The following is a 20,462-nucleotide window of genomic DNA, read 5'->3' as shown; positions in this document are numbered from 1 at the left end:
CCTCCCGGGTTCACGCCATTCTTCTGCCTCAGCCTCCGGAGTGGCTGGGACTACAGGCGCCCGCCACCTCGCCTGGCTAGTTTTTTGTATTTTTTAGTAGAGACGGGGTTTCACTGTGTTAGCCAGGATGGTCTCGATCTCCTGACCTCGTGATCTGCCTGTCTCGGCCTCCCAAAGTGCTGGGATTACAGGCTTGAGCCACCGCGCCCGGCCTATTTTATTCTTTTTAGAATATTTGTGCTCTTTAAAAGTACCCCAATACATGTCTAATAAATTCTAAACACTTGGAGGAATCAAGGCTGTAAATATTTTTAAGTTGCCATATTAGAATTCTCTTTGTATGGCTGGGCACAGTGGCTTATGCCTGTAATCCCAGCACTTTGGGAGGCCAAGCCAGGTGGATCACCTGAGGTCAGGAGTTCAAGACCAGCCTGGTCAACATGGTGAAACCTCGTCTCTACTAAAAACACAAAAATTAGCCAGGCGTGGTGGCAGGAGCCTGTAATCCCAGCTACTTGAGAGGCTGAGGCAGGAGAATCACTTGAACCCAGGAGGTGGAGGTTGCGGTGAGCTGAGATAGCACTACTGTAGTCCAGCCTGGGCAACAAGAGTGAAACTCCATCTCAAAAAACCAAAAACAAAAATGAAACAAACAAAAAGAATTCTCTTATATAACTCAGAACAGTTAATTATGCAGCTCTGATGTGACCAGCTTGTACCTGAGGGCCTCTGGAGTGGTTAAATGCCTCTACCAAGTCCATTCTCTGCTTGGGGTTGACAGAGCCATCGATGGTGGCATAAGTCAGTCCATGCTTCTTCAGGTGCAATGCTACAACTTTCAGCATGTTGGTCCACTGAGAGACAATGACACTGGAAAGAAGGATAAAATAAAAAATACCCTAACATAGATTACACAGACTCATCTGCAGGGCTTTAATGCCCCCATCATTCTTAAGATTGGCTATCAAATGTTGACAAGGAAAGGGCTTCTGCTGCCTAAGAGAGAAGGTGTACATTTAGGTCATGTCTGAAGATTATAATGCTTCCAGTTATTTCTAGATCATTGCTACAATTTATTTAGTGCTAAATGAAGGCAGAAAAAAGTGGTAGCTAGACTAAAGTGATGCCTCCAGCCTTCTTTTATTTGGGGGCCTAGTGCTCATCCAGAAATCTGTGGTCCTGCACAAAATGGACACTGACAACCCTTCCTGTGCCAGCCAGAGCAACAGGCTGCTAAGGCTCCTCCCTGCCCCCACGCTGTCTTAATTAGAATTCTACATTTTTATATTGAATTATTTCACATATACAAATACAGGTGTATAGCACATATGTCAGGCATAGCAAATGACAAAATGAAACTCCTTGTATCCAAGTACCCAGCTTAAGAACGTTATCAGCACTGCTGGCGCCTGCTCACTCCCTTGCTTTTCTTTATATGCTTTTCTACTTTTAAACTCTTCTTCAGATGCTTAGTTTACCCCGATCCTGTAGGGATGTCCTTTTCAATTTGCACCAAAAATATTTTAATTAGAAATCACAGGGAATGTGTGCTATAACCTCAGTGCTTTCTGCTGAGCGTGACTCACAGTCCTTGATTTATGACTCTCGGCAATATCAAATTTTCTCACATAATTATGACCAATACTTGGATAATGAGAAAACGCAGTTACCTCTTTTGGGACGCTGAATTTCTTTGAATTGCCTCCAATTCTGCCAACAGAGATGAAATCTGGGAAAAGGTTACATCAACACTGTATGTTTAAGCAATTCACTTTTCTCCATCTCCTCTCACCTGCCGTGCGAAGCAGGCTCCTAGATGGCGTCTGTGCTCTGGCCTCACCTGTCTCTATTCCACCCTCCTCTCTGTAGCCAGAAACCTCTTCCTAAAATGTGAGTCTGTCACTTCACCCCTCTGGCTAAAGCCCTTCCATAGCTTCCCACTGAGGATAAAGGCCAAGCTCCTCAAGGCAGCTTGTCGGATCCTTGCTGCTCCAGCCTCTGCTTCTCTGGGTTCGTTTCTCACTACGCCCTCCTCAAACGACACAGCAGTCACACCAAAATTCTTCCCATAAATCACACTTTGGCTATCTTATCCATTCTGTTCCCTCTGCCTAGAACACCCTTTTGTGTCAGTGGAGGTCCTCCCAACCCCCAAAGTATGGGTTAGATGCCTACTGCCCATGTACTGTCGTAGCACCTTTTGTTTCTATTATCACAGTCCTTGTCATACTACATATTAGTTGCTTATTATCTCTTGCTTCCAGGACTTGAGACACTCCAGGGAGGCAAATATTAGGAAAGTACCTTCTCTGTTTCGGCCACGTGTGAGGGGCTGTGAGTACACACATGGCCAAAACAGAGAAGGTACTCTCTTAATGCTTGCTGAAGAAGAAAGTGAAAGAGTTTTACCCACTTTACGGCCTGTACCAAATGTTGTTGAAAAGGACCTCTCCAGACGGAGGAACGATTGTTAAAGCTTCTGAACAGGCTCCCTGGATATTCCCCAAGAACCCTTAGGGTGCATTTGAGTCCACAGGGGAGCTGGCAGTAAGAACGCATGGGGCACGACTTTGGAGTGCAGCTGGATTAATTCTTCCCAGCTGCTCACGTGAAAAACCTTCCAAAAGCCTCTAAGGGCCCCAGAGTTCACCCCCAGAATGCTGGAGAAGGAAGAAAACTGGACTGTAAATCAATCAGGAGATAAATATACAGAAGTTCTTCCTCTGTCCTCGTATGGCTGAACCTCTTTGAGACTCAGATTCCTTATCAGTGAAAAGAAGGACTTAGGCCAGATAAATTCTGAGGTGCCCTGAGCTCCCACATTCGAGGATGTCGTTCCAGTGGTCACCCCATGGGGCTGCTTTCCAATCTTAACATTCTGGTGCCTAGGCAGGAAGTGAGTCACAGAACTGTACAATTCAAATCAGCAGACAGAAAAGCAGGTACATCTGTTATTTAGTTAACAATAGAACAGAGACACTGATGTGCCTGGTGTCTTGGCAACTTGAGACTGCGGAAGGGCGCTGTGACTCCCACATGAAAAAGCTGGCCATGGTGTTTTGAGAAAACTGCAGCAGGGGGGCTGGATTTGTGGCCCATGCGCCTGGGTCAAATTCCAGTAAGAAGCCTCCTTCCCTACTTGAAACAACCTTACGTGGTTTCAACTATTAATGGGCATATGTTAAGAAAACTTGTGAATAAACATTGCCTGCATTTAATTAAACAAGGAACACAAATGATTAGGAATATTATAAGTTTTAGCCCAGTAGCTCACTCCGAAGGCACTAGCATGTGTGTTCTGGCCACATGGGATGCTCTTCTTATGTTTCTCTCAGCTATGAGTGGTAAAGACCTAGGTAAATGTTTTAAAATATTAATTAAAAGGCAGCATTTCTTCTAAAAAATAATGCCATTCCCCTGGAAGTGACCTCCTTTCTAGGTATTAATACACTTTTTCAAAAAAAGCCTTTGAAGAGAGGTTGAGCCCAAGAATGGCAGCTTGAGATGCTGAGAGAGAAACAAGCCCCACTTTCAAGACAGGCAGGATGATGAAGCACATTTCAAGCCAGCAGATAGGCAGGACTCAGGTTACGGCATATGTCAGCCTTCCTCCAGCAGAATGTTTCTGCCTTAAAAAGCTCTGATGAAAACAGAGCAGAATGACTAATGAAGATAGAAGGCTCTGTAGGAAACACTACTCACATATGGAAGTCTTTCAAAGTCAGAGCAATTGGCACTCACATGTACGACACAGTCTCCAGAGTGAAGCCTTTGTTTTCCTTTTAAGCTTTCTCTAAACAAATGCTCACTTGCATAGGCCCCGTCCCTAGCACAAACCTGGCAAGCTCCCCGGTGACCCACGACAGAAAACCTGCTTCAGTGCAATGCTGGGGCTGTCCCAAATTACTCTGAAAGCCCCCTATGTAGTAAGGCTTTAGTGTTATCTGTGAAATAAATGAAGCTTTAAGACTGGAGGGAGAATCCGATCAGCTAGAATCTGATGGCTCTAGCTCTGCTGGCAAATGGCTGTTCCCACTTGGACAAATGAGGTGCTGTCACACAGGAAAATGTGTGAGGAATCGAAGTCTCTCTACTACTACAGAGGAGACAAAAAGTACCTTGGTGCTCTCTCGTGTGTCTTCAAAAAGTTCCGTCTTGAAGAAAGTGCCGTTAAGGGAAACAGTGGAAGACGGCTCTGAGTCACGGAGTTCTGACAAGGTCAAAGCACTGAGCTGTTCTTCCAGGGAAAGGACGAGACCTTCACCCTTCAGTTCCATTGGATCCAGGGCCTGAACAAATAAAAAAGGACAGGAGCGGTTGGAAGTCAAGGCAGCAAACCTTGTTACTTGTTGATGATGTTCTGATAGTTTAACACTTCACAGACAAAATGTCTTGTAATTTGTCATCAGTAACACCTCAAGACACCTCGATTAAAGTGTGATCTTGCAAGTGTTTTCACCAGATTAAAGATAAACCAAATGATGGAACTTTTTAAAGACCTGCCAGGCAGATAACATAATCATTCTATTTTTCCAAGCTAGAATATAGTTAGTTGAGATATTGATAATCAGAATACATTATTACAGCTCCTGAAATGAATAAAATACTCCTCTTAATTTTGGATGTGCCTCTATCCAATGTAGAGGCAACTTTTCAGTTTGTATAACTATCTGAGTTTTTATAACTGGAACCCAAAACTCCAAGACTGCCTGAAAGCAGAAAACCCCGAGAACTAAATTAGCTTTATAACATTCTGAAGTAGCAGAGCATTCACAAAAGGCTTCTTTTTAAACAAAACGTCATTTTCCTTTCTGAAACAGTTAATCTAAAACAAAATAAACAATAGAAATACACTATTCTTGATGCCATACGAATTATCAAGATTAATATGAAATAAAGCAAAATAAATAAGCCCCCTTTTCTCCAGCCCACAAAAAAACAAAAATAGAAAAACCAACACAGCATTTCCTTTGATCAAGCAGACTGGATTCCAGTTGGAGGAGAGTGAAATTGACTTCTCGGTGGCCCCTCTGGAGCGCTACATGACAGCAGGCTGAGGGCTTTTCTTACCGACTTCAGTAAAGAAAGATGACAGCAACACTGGCGGAGTCTCAGCAACTGGGACAGTATGTGGACGGTGCTGGATCTTGGTGAGTCTGCTGCCTCAGGGTGTCTAGGCTCCTCGGACCCAAACTCCAGTGCCACTTCCAAGAGGGAAGACAAGCCACAGGATGGTACGGGATTTAAAAGAGAAATACAGAGAGAGCTGGGAACTACATGGGGCTACTTGAACCGTGTTTGATCTCAGACTCAGTAATATAGTTATCACTCACTTCCATGCCAATTAGGCCAAATGAAATATCGGTTTTCCTTATACAACTACCTGCCTTTTAATAAAGCAGATTTAGGAAACAATTAAAAAGAAGTTAAATAAACACCAGATCTCATGTTCGCAGATCAGTAGATTTTACTCTGGTTTGAGGGTCTTAGTTAAGGTCAAATCTCTGATACCAGCGATTCATAACCTCACATTTCTGTGTTTCACTGAATCCAAATCCCCATTATCATCAGTCATATGTATTTATGAGAGTTCTACAGCTTACCTCTATTGAATGGATTATTAGGGCTTCTTCCAGATTGGTTGCCTCTACTTTCATGCCTTTTTAGATAGGACTGCAGAGCTGACCTGCCTCAGATTAAAAAGAAAAAAAAAAAAAAATGCAGGTATAAGTATAATGGTCACTAAGACCTGCTTAACTGTGCCTGCAGTGGGATCTTGACAAATTATATAAGTGGACTTGTTAAATGATGCCAAGCTCATAAGAAGTAATGGCCAAAGGTAATGCAAAAGAGTTATTTTAAAAAAACCAATCTTTTTAAAAAAAATAAGCTAATAAATATAAGGTGTAAAAGAAGAAAAAATATATTTACATTAGAAATGTAAATGAGAGGTACCAAATAGGAGACAGTAAATCTGGAATTCAGGGAAGGATAAGAGTTCAAGAGACAGTGCAAAGAACAGATGACACAAAGGATTAAAGTAGTCTCTTTAAAGTTCCAGTGAGATGCTGGCTGACAGGTCAAATGTCAAAGAGATATCATCATTCAGTACAGCCCCATGAGGACCAGACAGATTGAGTATATGGTGACCACACCCTGTGACTTCTATGCAAAGAAGTCAATGAAGAGTAGATTCAAAATGTTGCCTTCCATGTGTGTATGAGACAAGAGGTAAGCTGGGGAGGGGAGAAGCAGAAAAATGGAGTAAAAAAAAAAAAAAAGGAATACAGACAGCTAACTAATCAATAATGCCACAAATAAAGTTTGTGGAAATTTGACCTTCAACTCACTCCCAAGAAAAGACAGGAATAAAACAGTGTGTGTGAGAAGGTGCTTCTTTAATACACACACCTTGATCTTGCAAAAAACACATTGTAAACAGTCTCTTCATCTTCAGAAAGCTTTAAATGGTGCAACTGAAATTTACGCTGGGGCAGTATCACCTGGAAGAACAAACGAAAAAAAAGCTGGCATGAAGCTATACAAATTACCTATTACAGAAGAAATTCCCCACATACTGACACTGCAGAGCTAGTCAACCCCTGGAATGCAGCTTCCACCCTTTCTTAAACACAGGACTGCTCCAACATACAGTACAACTGGATTGCTGTGACACTAGGCAAGGAACTGCAACCCTGGGGCCTCCTCACAGGAGGATGGGAGAGTCAGAGGCTCCTGAAGCAAAGCAGATGGCTGTTCAACCCAAGACAAGGACACAGTCATGCTCCTTCCCGGCCTCCCCCAGGGACAGGTAAAAACTTGATTACCAAAGGTCTGCCAGTAGAGTCCAGCTGGTCTTTTGTTCTCCTCAGCAAAAGGCTCTTGGTTAAAATACTTAACCGTTCTCCTCCTTTCTTTGAGCCATTGTCAACCTGACTCCTCCACAGATTGAACTCATCAAATGGAGAGCAACGGAGAAACCTTTTTTGTTGAGGAAGAAGGGCACAGAATAGGGAAGGAGAAGTCAGGGAGAATGGAATAAAAGTTCAAAGTAAGATGTAAGATGAAACACAAATCAGATTTTCTGTTACATCTGTCATCCAATCACTTTAAAAAGTGAATTTCATAGCAAACCTCTGCTGGACAGATCAAAAGGATGTAAGTCAATAACAAAACCACATTATAAAAATGTGAGTTTTCCTAGTAACAACACCTACGTTGTCACAACAAGACATATAACCAACAGCTAGAATTTGTTCCTCAAGCTACAGGGGCTAAGAAAGAAATTTCACATCCTATTATGGCTGACTCGAATAAAAATAAGTATTTTATTTATTTTTAATTTTTTTCTTGAGAGACTGAGGTCTCACTCTGCCACCCAGGCTGGAGTGCAGTGGCATAATCCTAGCTCACTGCAGCCTTGAACTCCTGGGCTCAAGCGATCCTCCTGCCTCAGCCTCTCGAGCAGCTGGGACCACAGGTGCACACCCCTGTACCTGGCTAATTTTTAAATTTTTTTGTAGAGATGGGGTCTCATTTTACTGCCCTGGCTAATCTTGAACTCCTGGCTTCAAGCAGTCCTCCCACATCAGCCCTCCAAAGTGTGGAGATTACAGGTATGACCCACTGCACTCAGCCAAAAGGAAATAATTTAAAATCAGCATTCTTTTCTGTTTGCTTCAAATAAATTGTAGTGCTGGCCCTAGACCATATGTTTTAAAGCAGAAGTAGCCGAAAACATTCACTGGACTCAAGAATAATTTAATTCAAGCTGTCCTATATGTTTGCATATTTATAAGGGCTGAATGTAATCAAAGTCCTATATCAACCAATCAACAGCTATTTTCTCCTAAATATTTATTCTTTTGTCCTTTAAAGGTTGACAGGCTTGCCATCTGCTAAACAAGATAATCTGGCACATACTAAGGCTTTATTATGAGACATGAAATAATGATGAAGGGATACAGACAGGAGTCATATTTACACAATCACAAGAAGTTACTCACTTCAGCAGTGAATACATATCCAATAAGTTGTTTTGAATGGGGGTTCCAGTGACAGCCCAACGGGCACAGGCTTGTAGCTTACACACAGCTATGGATGTCTGCACTCGGGGATTCTTAACATTGTGAGCTTCATCCAATATGATTCGAGCCCAGGCTATTTGAAGCAAAGGTGTTGAGGTGCGCTGGAAGAATCACAAGTGAAATCTAGCCACAGTATGGGAAAATTACATGTCCTCAAGGAAACAAGGGGAACTAGCAGCCAAGTATGGAGGACCCACCTTTACCTTTAAATTTGCTTAGATCAGGTACACTGAAATAAGAATTAAGAAACCTAAGAGTAAAACCTCTCAACTGGTTCAAATAAATAAGTCATTTGAGAGTCTCAGTCTTTGAACATCAGATGGCTAAGAGTAAAATGTTTTCAAATTTGAGTTTTCTTTTATTCTTTAAATCCACACTTAAGCAATGGCTGTAGACCAGGATTACACTAGGAATTGAACCTGCAAATTCACTCACTCAATAAAATATTTACTAAATTTACTAAAAGTTTTCTAAAAGTCTACTTTTAGATGTGAGATGCTAAGCCAGATATAAAAAACAGTTCCTACCCTCAAGAGCTCAAAATCTAGCAGGGGAGAAAAACAAGTGTAAAGATAATTACAATATGATGTAGATACAGTAAGTCCTACTGTCTAATTCAATACCTGAAGTGGGAATCTGGCTGCTCTTGACGAGACAGCACCTGACCCATAGCAGATACTCAACGTCTGCTGAAGAAACAAAGGGCTACAACTTATGTAAGCATGAGGTGCTGACAGAGGCATTCAAGCAAACTGGGGGAAGGTGGGAAGGGAGTGGTCCAGAAAAGATTCTTGAAGCAGGTTTAAAAAAATTAACCTGGGAGAAGCAGTGGAGGTAAAGCATTTCATTCGGAGGGAGAACAGACACAACGCTGTGACAGAGCATGGCAGGAACTACAGATCCCTTGGTATGACTGAACACGAGGTGCCCTGGGGAGGGGCAGGGTGTCAGAGAGATGAGCCACATACAGGTAGGGCAAGATCATAAAGAGCCTAATACGGCCGGGCGCGGTGGCTCATGCCTAGAATCCCAGCACTTTGGGAGGCCGAGGCGGGTGGATCACTTGAGGTCAGGAATTCGACACCAGCCTGGCCAACATGGCGAAACCCCATCTCTACTAAAAATGCAAAAAATTAGCTGAGTGTGTGGTGGCGTGCACCTGTAATCCAAGCTACTTGGGAAGCTGAGGCAGGAGAATTGCTTGAACCCAGGAGGCAGAGGTAGCAGTGAGCCACGATTGCACCGTTGCACTCCAGCCTGGGCAATAGAGTGAGACTCTGCCTCAAATAAATAAATAAATAAATAAAGCCTAATACATCATGAAAAGAAATTTAGGGTGTATCCCAAAAGCAACAGAAAATCAGTGAGGAATCTGAAAATTTCATCATCTGTAAGTCAGAGTTGATTATAAGCCGGAGAGATGTTCTCTCTAGAGATCTCTCCAAATAAAGAAACCTGTGAATATCCTGTTGGGCTAAAAGGATAACATACGGAAAGATGAGTTCTTGGGATGACACTGTATTTTCAGAGTATAATTCCATGATAAAGCCTCTACATCACATAACTGAGGCTGCCCTGGACCCCCTAGAAGACCCTCAGGTCTTCACGATTGTCACTTAGCCCCTGACCCATTATAGCCCTATTATTTGCAAAGCTTTTTTTCTGGGAAATAAAGGGAGGCAGGGAATGATGGCTTAAAATCAAAACACTAGTAGTAAAATGCTAGTCTGCACAATCAATATTAAAAATATCAAATACTCTAAAATAAAAATAGCAACAAGTGAGGCTTTTATATATTCAGGTGATCATTACCCCCACAAATACAATGTAGTCATCTTTCGTTCTAAAAGGCAGGTGAATCCTGTGGCATATGCTGACCTTTATCACTGAGGTGGTTGTCTGGAATAAGGGCGATGGGATAGAGGAAAGAACAATTCCTTTCCACATGCAGATCATTTACAGCATTCCTGACCTCCAGGGAGGTCCTCTTGCTATCACAGAGGCTGTGAAACACTGCCATTAAACCATCCATGGCTCCAACTCCACTTCCCTGGCCGCCCCCCAGCCTCACCTCCACACTGAGGTTTGCACCTGGGATCTCTGCCTCTTGCTTGTTTGTGGGAATCTCCTTGGCCACGAGGCTATAGGTAGTGATCACGATGTCATATGTAGAGAGGCTGCATAGACATAACAAAGAAATCAATAAATGGTCCCACTATAGAGTGACAATGAGAGGGACAGAGTAATCTTTCAATAAAAATGCCTACAAATGGAACTCATTAACTCGTGTCCTTAACACACACACACACACACACACACTTTTGGAGGTAAATTTTACCCACTTGGTTTCCCTATCTTTTACCTCTGATCATTTACCACCTGCTCTCTATAGCTACCACAGCCTCCCTCTTACCATCCAGTGAGTCAGAAAGAAAAATCTCTGGCTGGGATAATATAATGCTTGATATGATCTGGCCAGAACAGAAAGTAGGATAGAGTTGGGAATTAACATTTAATCATGATTTGACATGGATGACACCAAAGTCCAGGGGAGAAAGATACCCTCAGAGCACTGTTCACCTTATTTCAATGCTGCTTTCTTTCCACCACTCTATAATGGATTTGTGAAAATTCACTTATCTAGTTTGACATTAGGATATAAAAATACATGCTGTAAGCTTTCAATGTATCTTGCTTATACTTGTTACATACAAAGATTCTTAATGAGAAACACAAATCTTTTTCCAGTGAAGCTTAATATTGTGAGAACTTCAATAAATACTTTATTTATTTTTGAGACAAGGTAGGGTCTCACTCTATCCTGTCTCAAAAGTAATAAAATAAAGTATTTATGGAAATAAAGTAATTAAAATTCTGCTAATCATAGATCAAGCCAAGTTTATATTAAAAGGGAAAAAATGATCACTTATAATTATCAGACTCAGCATCAGAAATGATATGATAGGTGAGTAACCTACCCTGGTCACCCAGGCTACAGTGTATGGGCGTGATCTCGGCTCACTGCAACCTCCACCTTCCAGGCTCAAGCGATTCTCCCATCTCAGCCTCCCAAGTAAATGGGACTACAAGTGCACACTGCCACACCCTGCTAATTTTTGTATTTTTGGTAGAGATGGGTTTCACCATGTTGGTTAGGCTGGTCTGGAACTCCTGACCTCAAGTGATCCGCCTGCCTCGGCCTCCCAAAGCGCTGGGATTACAGGCATAAGCCACCATGTCCAGCCCTAAGAGAACCCCAATAAATACTTTTGATAAAAATGATATGCCTGATTCAGAGAGGCAGCAGTATCTGTAAGTTACCCTAGCATCATATAAAGAAGTGTAATTGAGAATGATTCTAATCGGTCAACTAGTACATTTTAAATACCAAACAAGTTATGCTCAAAGTAAAAATCAGGTGAGATTCAATTTATTTCTAACTAAAAATTTAGAACAAAGGCAGGCAACTCACAGTAATCTATGCCAGGGAGGGCCTGCAGGCCTGCCACTGCGGCCCTGATGCATTTTGCCTGCAGAAGCGACTCTCAGTCATGAGAACTGGTGTGTCAGAGACAGAGGGGCACCGATCTAACAACTTACTCCTGAAAGACTGCTGCCCTGTTCTTTAGGAGATAAAATATCCAGATTAGAAGCTGGGGAGAGAAATTACTTAGAAGCAAAAATAACTTTGTTCTCATCCTTGACTACAGCAGCCAGTATTCAATCTAGATCTTCACTTCGCTATTAAGAACAGAAAACAATTCCTTTAAAACCAAAAGACAAAGACTAAGACTAAGACTGCCACGTGGGAAAGCATTTTCTTTCCTCCTTTCTGAGCATCCCTCTTCAAGAATTTACAGTTAGCTCTAATCATCCTAAATTATTGAGTCTAAAGCATCTTAGATGGTTCGTATATTAAAAAGTCATAAAAATATAATCAACCTATAGCAACTAATCATTAGCATTCTATCAAGATGCTCTGTAGAACTGGGCCGGTTCCATTCACACTACATACACCTGGAATGAGAAGTCCAGCAGCCATGCGGGCCTTGCGAAACATCTCTTTTGACTAGGGGAATGCTGCTGCCACCTGACTGGCAGCTCAGGCATCTCAGGCCTCCTCACAGGGCAGCTTTCATTGAGGACAATGACAAGGACAGCAAAAGATCACTAATAGACCTCAGGATACAGGCAAAGGCTGTATGGTGACGAGACTGAAGATCTGTCTTTGGCCTTCACGAATATGCTTCCTGATTAAGTGAAATCTCGGGAGGGGAGTAAAGGCCCACAGGCCCTTGAGCAGAGGTGCTGAATGGTCCCACAACTGCGTATTCCTGCACTTACACTCTGGCACGTGAATCCCGGTTTGGCCCATGGTAGAGATAGACTCTTAGTTTGTTGCTGTTCACCCGTTTCTCCACCTCATTTTTCCAATGATGGATCAGGGAGGCAGGACAGATGATTAGTGTTCCATGGGAAGTCAACTCAGAAGAGTCTTGAGAAGGGAAAAAAAATCAGTGCCTAGTTACATATACCAAATGGCTTTTAACTTTTTTTTTTTTTTTTTTAAATATATGGAGACATGGTCTTGCTGTGTTACCCAGGCTGGTCTCGAACTCCTAGGCTCAAGTGATCCTCCTGCCTTAGCCTCCTTCAGTGGGATTACAGGCGTGAGTCACCGTGGTTGACCAGCCTTTAACTTAAAGGCATTACCTCTTCCTCCTGACTGACTTTACTCCTTCAGTTAATATGTTTAACCATTGCTCTTATTTCTATACAGAGCCTACAGTGAAATAGGAAATGGAAGAAATGGTCTTTTATTTTTTTTTTTTATTTATGGTTTTTTTTTTTTGAGACAGAGTCTCGCTCTGCCGCCCAGGCTGGAGCACAGTGGCCAGATCTGAGCTCACTGCAAGCTCCGCCTCCCGGGTTCACACCATTCTCCTGCCTCAGCCTCCCAAGTAGCTGGGACTACAGGCGCCCGCCACCTCGCCCGGCTAGTTTTTTGTAGTTTTAATAGAGACAGGGTTTCACTGTGTTAGCCAGGATGATCTCAATCTCCTGACCTCGTGATCCACCCATCTCGGCCTCCCAAAGTGCTGGGATTACAGGCTTGAGCCACCGCGCCCGGCCAAGAAATGGTCTTTTAAACTGAAACACTTAATTATTTATTTTCTCCGCTAAAAGTACAGGCAGAAAGAGAGGCTAAATAGGGGGAGGAAAGTGGGTGGCACATGACCTTAGTGTGAAAAAGGAATGTGCTTTCAGAGTGGCTGGAGGTGAAAGCTGGATCATTTCCTAACTCCTCTTGAGTTGATTCATTATACAGGCGTATGGAGTATTGTTATCTTTTCTGAAAAGCATAACTTACTGTATGTACTTCTACCTTAAAATTAAGTACAGAAACCTTTTTTAAAAAATAAACAAACATTGGTTTGGAACCAATTAGTGATGATTTGTTTATACCATGGCCCCTCATCTCTGCGTGTGTATGCCTGTGCTACTCACACATGCTGCTACTACACACAAAGGGATATAGGACCCAGCTGCAACAGTGCTCATTAGAGGCCCTGAGAGCAGATGCCATAGATTTTTGATCTATCTAAGCAACTGAGAACTGTACTCAAATACATGGCAACTTACATGTAGTATTATCTATACATAACATATTCAATCTTTAAAGTACTTGTAAAGTTCTTACTTTTTATTTAATTTTTTTTTAAGAGACAGTGTCTTGCTATGTTGTCCAGGTTGGCCTCAAGCTCCCAGGCTCAAGCGATTCTCCTGACTCTCCTCCCTCAATTGGGACTACAGGTGCGTACCACTGTGCCTGGCTAAAGTTACTACATTTTAAAAACATTTGCTAAGATAGAAAGTGTCTATAATCTAGAACTTCTAGAATTTCAGAAACATGGAAAATAGCTTCCACTATAGTGATTAAAATGTGAATTTGTGACAGATCTTCCTTTAAAAAAATTAATTTGAATCTACCCTGTGGTTATTTCCCCAATATTTACAAAAATAATAATTATTGGCCAGGCATGGTGGCTCACACCTGTAATCCCAGCACTTTGGAAGGCTGAGGCAGGATGATTGCTTGAGCCCAGTTGTTTGAGACCAGCCTGGGCAACACGGTAAGGCCCTGTCTCTACAAAAAAAATTAAAAAATTAGCTGGGTGTGGTGGTGCACACTTGTGGTCCCAGCTACTTGGGAGGCTGAGGTGGGAGGATCGCTTGAGCCCAGGAGGTTGAGGCTGCAGTAAGCTGTGTTCATGCCACTGCCCTCCAGCCTGGGCAAGAGAGCGAGATTCTGTCTCAAAAAATAAGAATTATTATTATGCTTAAATTAAGTGTTCTAGAGCCTCACCTTTCTCCATAAAATTCTGCCTAGTTTATATTAAAAGGGAAAAAATGATCACTTATAATTAGTATACTCAGCATCAGAAATGATACGATAGGTGAGTAATCTAATACTGATTTTCCAGTAGAATAATTAAATATGACCAAAGGTATCCTTTTTTAGCTGAAAACGTTCCCCTCTTGGGTGGCTCAAATGACATAGGGAATGGCAGGCTATTAAGGCACTTCGGTCTACCATCTTTGGAGAGCCATGTCAAAGCTGTGCTTTTCTCCTTTTCTTTCTTTTTCTCTTGATTCTTCTGGGTCAGGATGAGTGCAATCATTGTCAGGGTTTTTCCTAAGCCCATATCATCCGCTAGAAAATAAAAGCAAAATTAAGAGAGTTAATTGCTTAGGGCAAAGAATCAACCCTACTTCAAGAGAAGAAACCACTGGCAGACATTTATCCCTTGTTCTCTCTGCTGTCAGTGCCACTCCAGTCACTACTCTGTGCCTACCTTAATGGCTCCTTTATCTTCCTTATTCAGCGGAACCCTAGCACTTGCTCTTTGAGATCTAGGTCCAAGACATTTACTATGAGTCTTGTAAAATTTAAAACTTACCATTTGAATCTTATTCTAGTCCCTATGTTATGGTGTTACCTGCACAATGTGCAGTATCTATTACAGTTTGATGATCCGTTACCTCCAAAAGTAAAAAATGTCCAGTAGATATATCCTACTACTTACTTTACCAGTACCAGAACATTCCTGGAGTTACAATAGCCTTCCATTCCCTTAACTTATTCATCAAAAAAGGACATAAATGAACATTTCTTCGGTACTGTCATTGTACCAATCACTGAGCTTATCTAATTTATTATTCATACTCTACAGAGTACTGTTATCCTCATTTTAACAGACTACAATCCTGACCCACTCAAAATAATCATTCTGCCGGAACAGAAGTAGAATGTCAGAGCATGGGCTCGGTTTTAATTCTGGCCCTGCTACTGTCCAGAAAAAGAATGAACATAGCAGGCCCCTAGGCCTGTCTGCTATCCTTTGAAAGTCCTGCTTACAAGGTTGCCTCTGGAAACTCGGATGTAAGGTAAGAGTTGATCACTCTGCCTAAATTGTTTTGTACAAACAATATGGTTTATGTTGAACACCTGCTTTCCTTCTAGGAGCAGGAAAACTTAGTATATACCAGGCTGAAGCCACCTATGTAACCAGCCCCCAGTAAAAACCTTGGGCATTAAATCTCTAATGAGCTTCCTAGGGAACATTGAACGCCTGTTGTCACAACTCCCTGCTGGGAGAATTAAGCATATCCCATGGGACTCCACTGGGAGGATATTGGAAGCTTGTACCTGGTTTCCCCTGGATTTTGCCCCTGCGACTTTTCCTTCTGTTGATTTTGATCTATATCCTTTCACTGTAATAAATCATAGCTGTGAGTATGACCATATGCTGTGTCCTACTAGCAAATCATCGAACCTGGGGGTGGTCTTGAGGACCACTGACACAGTCACTTCCTAGCCATAGTGGACATCTATCATGGCTTCTGAAAATTGAACACCTTAGAAAATTTTAGCCTGACAAGTCCCCAAAGCAGAGTGGAAAACTTGCTTTCTGGTTTCTGTTGCAGCTAAGGCACTAGCAATATGACCTAGCTCTATATATCAGATGTACTCATAAACGTCTTTAATTCAGGTATAAACAGCTTCAGAAAGAGACTCCCTGTGAAATCCTTTCTGCAGGAAAGAGTGGCTATAGAAACAACTGACTTTGGGGTGGCACTGGTTGCCTCTAGCACTTGGTGAAGCAAAGGAGCTATGATGCTTTTTATAGACTACTGTTAGGCTGGGCGTAGTGGCTCACGCCTGTAATCCCAGCACTTTGGGAGGCCAAGGCGGGTGGAGCACCTGAGGTCAGGAGTTAGAGACCAACCTGTCCAACATGGCGAAACCCCATCTCTACTAAAAATACAAAAAATTAGCCAGGCATGGTGGCACAGGCCTGTAATCCCAGCTACTCGGGAGGCTGAGGCAGGAGAATCACTTGAACTTGGGAGGTGGAGGTTGCAGTGAGCCGAGATCGCACCACAGCACTCCAGCCTGGGCAACAAGAGTGAAACTCCATCTCAAAAAAAAAAAAGAGGGAGGCAATAGACTACTGTTTGTGTGTTGACTGTAGCCATGGCTCCTGAAATTGGCCTTGAGCCTGGCACTCCATATCTCCCAGAGATTGTGGGGGCCGCCAAAAAATAAACTCCTCCTCTATTTAATCAGCCAGTCAGCTTCTACTGCTGGCAACCAAAATCTTTGATCCTACAACTGTGTACTCTTGAGCAAGTTGCTTAACACTTCCACGCTTCACTTTCATCATCTGTAAAATGAGGAATAATAGTACCTGCCTCATAGAGTTCTTGAGAGAATTAAATAAAACAACACTATGTGTTTAGCACAATGCCTAAGCATTCAATAAAGGCTGGCTCTTATAATACCACACTTACCCAGAATCCCTCCTTGTGGCTTCTGACTTTCCCGCCACAGTAACCAAGCCAATGCCTGCTTCTGGTGTAGTAACAAAGGGACCTGACAAAAGTAATAACCGAATGTTAAGCATAAATTCCTAATGAGAGACTACGCCAAGCCTGGCTACACCAACTCTACACTCTACTCTTTTATTTTCTGCAAGTGATCCCCTCAGTATTCTAATTGTTCTCATGTAGACCGTTCATTTCACTTTGAAGTCCTTAACAGCAACCTCTCTTAATAGAAATGCCTAACATTAGATGCAACCATACTGTCCTGGTCTGCCCCTGTTTGTTTTGGGTTGCATCTAATGTTCGGCATTTCTATTAAGAGTCCCCCTATACCCCAAGTGAGAGTCCTGATTTGTCTGCTTAATCAGTCAAAATCCATCTCTACAGCCTGTTGGTTTTTTGTTTGTTTGTTTGTTTGTTTTGAGACAGTCTCGCTCTGTTGCCCAGGCTGGAGTGCCATGGCGCGATCTCAGCTTACTGCAGCCTCCGCCTCCCAGGTTCAAGCAATTCTCCTGCCTCAGCCTCCCGAGTAGCTGGAATTACAGGTGCATGCCTGGCTAATTTTTGTATTTTTAGTAGAGATGGGGTTTCACCATGTTGGCCAGGCTAGTCCTGAACTCCTGGACTCAAGTGATCTGCCTGCCTCGGCCTCCCAAAGTGCTGGGATTACAGGTGTGAGCCCCTGCGCCCAGCTCTATGCTTTTAACCAAGACCTGTGACCCTACTTTCAGCAGCCATTACATTGGCATTTCATCATTTCCTCATTATCTCTTAAATTTGCCTCTCCTTTCTGCAGCCCATGTCCCAGTCTGCACTGCTGGTCATAAATTTCAATAGCCCTTTGACCAGAGTCCCCCTTCTAGTCCTTCTGTACTCCAGTTTACCTTGTACTTTGTGAGAAAAACTAATCCTCATCGGCCATCCCTGCTTAAATGCTACAGCGATTCCACACTATATCTTGAGCTATTCAGATCTAATCCTTCACCAACGCCAGGCTCCTACTCAGTAACATCACCTGCTACTGCTGGCTCAGGCACTGATGACACCTGATCACCACTTCTGAATACCGATCTCTTCATCTTCCCACTAGTCACCACTCCTCTAATTGTGGTGTTTTGTTCCTTTCCTCTCTGCTATCTAAAGGCTTTCAATTCCTTTAAGGCACAAAGTAGGCAGACAACAAATAATCACTGACCTAGAGTGATGTTTCCTTTATTCTGAATCCCTTTTGTACTTTATAGTATATTACAAGGTACAACTTATTTCTGTCTTAAAGCCTTTGCTGTTTTATATATATTGTATATGTATTTTCACCCCAACTAGTTCATTACAAGCAGCAATTCTTTTTTTTTTTTTTTTTGGGACGGAGTCTCGCTCTGTCGCCCAGGCTGGAGTGCAGTGGCCAGACCTCAGCTCACTGCAAGCTCCGCCTCCCGGGTTTACACCATTCTCCTGCCTCAGCCTCCCAAGTAGCTGGGACTACAGGCGCCCGCCACCTCGCCCGGCTAGTTTTTTTTGTATTTTTTAGTAGAGACAGGGTTTCACCGTGTTAGCCAGGATGGTCTCCATCTCCTGACCTCGTGATCCGCCCGTCTCGGCCTCCCAAAGTGCTGGGATTACAGGCTTGAGCCACCGCGCCCGGCCCCAAGCAGCAATTCTTTCACATTCTTGTGGCACCTACCAACTCAACAAATGGATCCTTTACTGCTACAGAAATATGTAACTTTATGACTTTTTTAAAAAAGGAGTTTTGTTGTTACTGTTTGGCCGTTAAGCATAAAAGGAGAGGATTCTGCAAGGGAAGGCATTCAGGCATCTATCTGTAGGAAAGGTATCTCAGAAAGTCTCTCTGTCAGCAGGTTCATGGGGCTGCTGGAGCACTGTCGTAGGGGACTGCACCGGGAGTCTTCCCTGGCTCACCTTCAGCCCAGCGGGATCTTCCGCAACAGCCGTCTCACCAGGACATGACTCAAGTGAGCGATGCAGCTGATCGATGGCTTCACTTGTGATTTTCCACACTGCGTGAACGTGATCTTGGTTTGTATGGCGTGCGTACAAATAGGTGTTACCTAAAAGATGTCACAAGTATGTTTTCTTTATCCCTTTAGAGTGAACTTAGCTAGAAATGGCCCTGTATTTATTTCTTACCCTCCTTGTTAACTACTCTCCTCAACTTTCCACTTCTCTAAGAGTTCTCTATTGGGAAGCAATTGGCTTTTGCTTTTCTAGTCACTGCCAGCCAACCCAAGCTCCTATTTCCTGATCAGTCTCCTGTCAGCTGATCCTATTACACATTTCAGGCTCTACTTGGAATCTTCATTCTGCAGTTACCTCTGAATTCAAAGTTGCCTAGAAAGTTCAAGAAGGAAACGCTTAGCTAATAGGGTGTTATTGCTCTCTGTGGATCTATTAGTCATCCGACCATCTTATCCACTGGGTCTTCCTTCCTCCAGTCCTCCTCCGATCTTCCTCCAGTCTTCCTCGGGTCTTCCACTCTTCCATTCCACCACCACCACTCGATCCATCCATTCCTTCCTCCATGATCTTCAGATCCTCCATCGTTGGATCGATCTCCTCTTTCTCACGCACGCTCTCTCTTTCTCTCCTGGTCTTCACGCACTGCACATATCTCAGTCTTGCGCGCACGCCTCTCACCGATTTTCTTGCTTTGCTCTCTGGTCCTTTACACACATATGCACGCACACACACACACGCTCGGTGCTTGCACGCACGCACTTTTGCTCTCCGCCGGTCTTGCACACGCTCTCTGCCGATTATTTTGCGCACACACACCAGTCTCACGCCACGCACGCTCTCTCGCCTATAGATGCACACACACACACACTGAAGGATAAATAGGCAACTCACGGAGGGTGCTCTTTCCTACCTCTGTGATCATTAAGGGTTTCCATCTACCATTATTTGACTGGATGATCCTGTGCAAGCCACTTTCATTGACTAATCAGTATGGTGATGAGCAGGTGAACACCTGATCTGTACAGCCTCCTGGGAAAACTTCATGCCTGTCCCAAGCTCCATACCGGGCTGCACAATCCTACTATTATGGACACTTACCCGAGCTTAAGAATGTGTCTCCCTCATGGTGGGCTACAAAGACATCTACAGTAATCCCTCCTTATCCACAGGGCATATGTTGTAAGACCCCCAGTGGATGCTTGAATCTGTGGATGGTACTGAACCCTATACACACGATGTTTTGTTTTGTTTTTTTATTTTCCCACACATTCATACCTATTTTAAACTTTAATAAATTAGGGACAGGAAGAGTTTAACAATAATAACAAAATAGAAAAATTATAACAATATACTGTAATAAAAGTTATGTGAATGTGGTTTCTGTCTCTTTCTCCCTCCAAATATCTTACTGTACTGTACTCACCTCTTTTTGGACCACAGGTGACCAAGGGTAACTGGAAGTGTGGATAAGAGGTGACTACTGTACCAGGTGGCCCGTAACTCACAGGG

General features: G+C 43.0%; 1 protein-coding gene across 8 annotated transcripts in view; it reads right to left on the bottom strand.

The window, feature by feature from the left end:
* TTF2 (transcription termination factor 2) overlaps positions 1-20,462 on the bottom strand; it is a 47,279-nt gene that overhangs the window by 8,589 nt on the left and 18,228 nt on the right. For all 8 annotated transcript variants that reach the window (XR_004176974.1, XR_004176975.1, XR_002515736.2 and 5 more), the window contains exons 8-20: positions 18,897-19,045; positions 16,944-17,025; positions 14,683-14,802; positions 12,432-12,582; positions 10,159-10,264; positions 8,007-8,188; positions 6,828-6,981; positions 6,412-6,503; positions 5,604-5,686; positions 5,071-5,204; positions 4,119-4,289; positions 1,671-1,729; positions 720-870 (exon numbers count right to left, since the gene is read on the bottom strand). Coding sequence is in view for 5 of the 8 variants with exons in the window: in XM_031652286.1 (XP_031508146.1) it covers positions 720-870; positions 1,671-1,729; positions 4,119-4,289; positions 5,071-5,204; positions 5,604-5,686; positions 6,412-6,503; positions 6,828-6,981; positions 8,007-8,188; positions 10,159-10,264; positions 12,432-12,582; positions 14,683-14,802; positions 16,944-17,025; positions 18,897-19,045 (1,634 nt within the window). In the remaining 3 variants the exon portion in view is untranslated. The remainder of the gene's footprint in view (positions 1-719; positions 871-1,670; positions 1,730-4,118; positions 4,290-5,070; positions 5,205-5,603; positions 5,687-6,411; positions 6,504-6,827; positions 6,982-8,006; positions 8,189-10,158; positions 10,265-12,431; positions 12,583-14,682; positions 14,803-16,943; positions 17,026-18,896; positions 19,046-20,462) is intronic.

The sequence above is a fragment of the Papio anubis genome, chromosome 1 (assembly GCF_008728515.1).
Source record: "Papio anubis isolate 15944 chromosome 1, Panubis1.0, whole genome shotgun sequence".
Lineage (NCBI taxonomy): Eukaryota > Metazoa > Chordata > Mammalia > Primates > Cercopithecidae > Papio > Papio anubis.
Note: the sequence above shows the minus strand (reverse complement) of the source record. Positions and strands in the feature narration are given on the sequence as shown.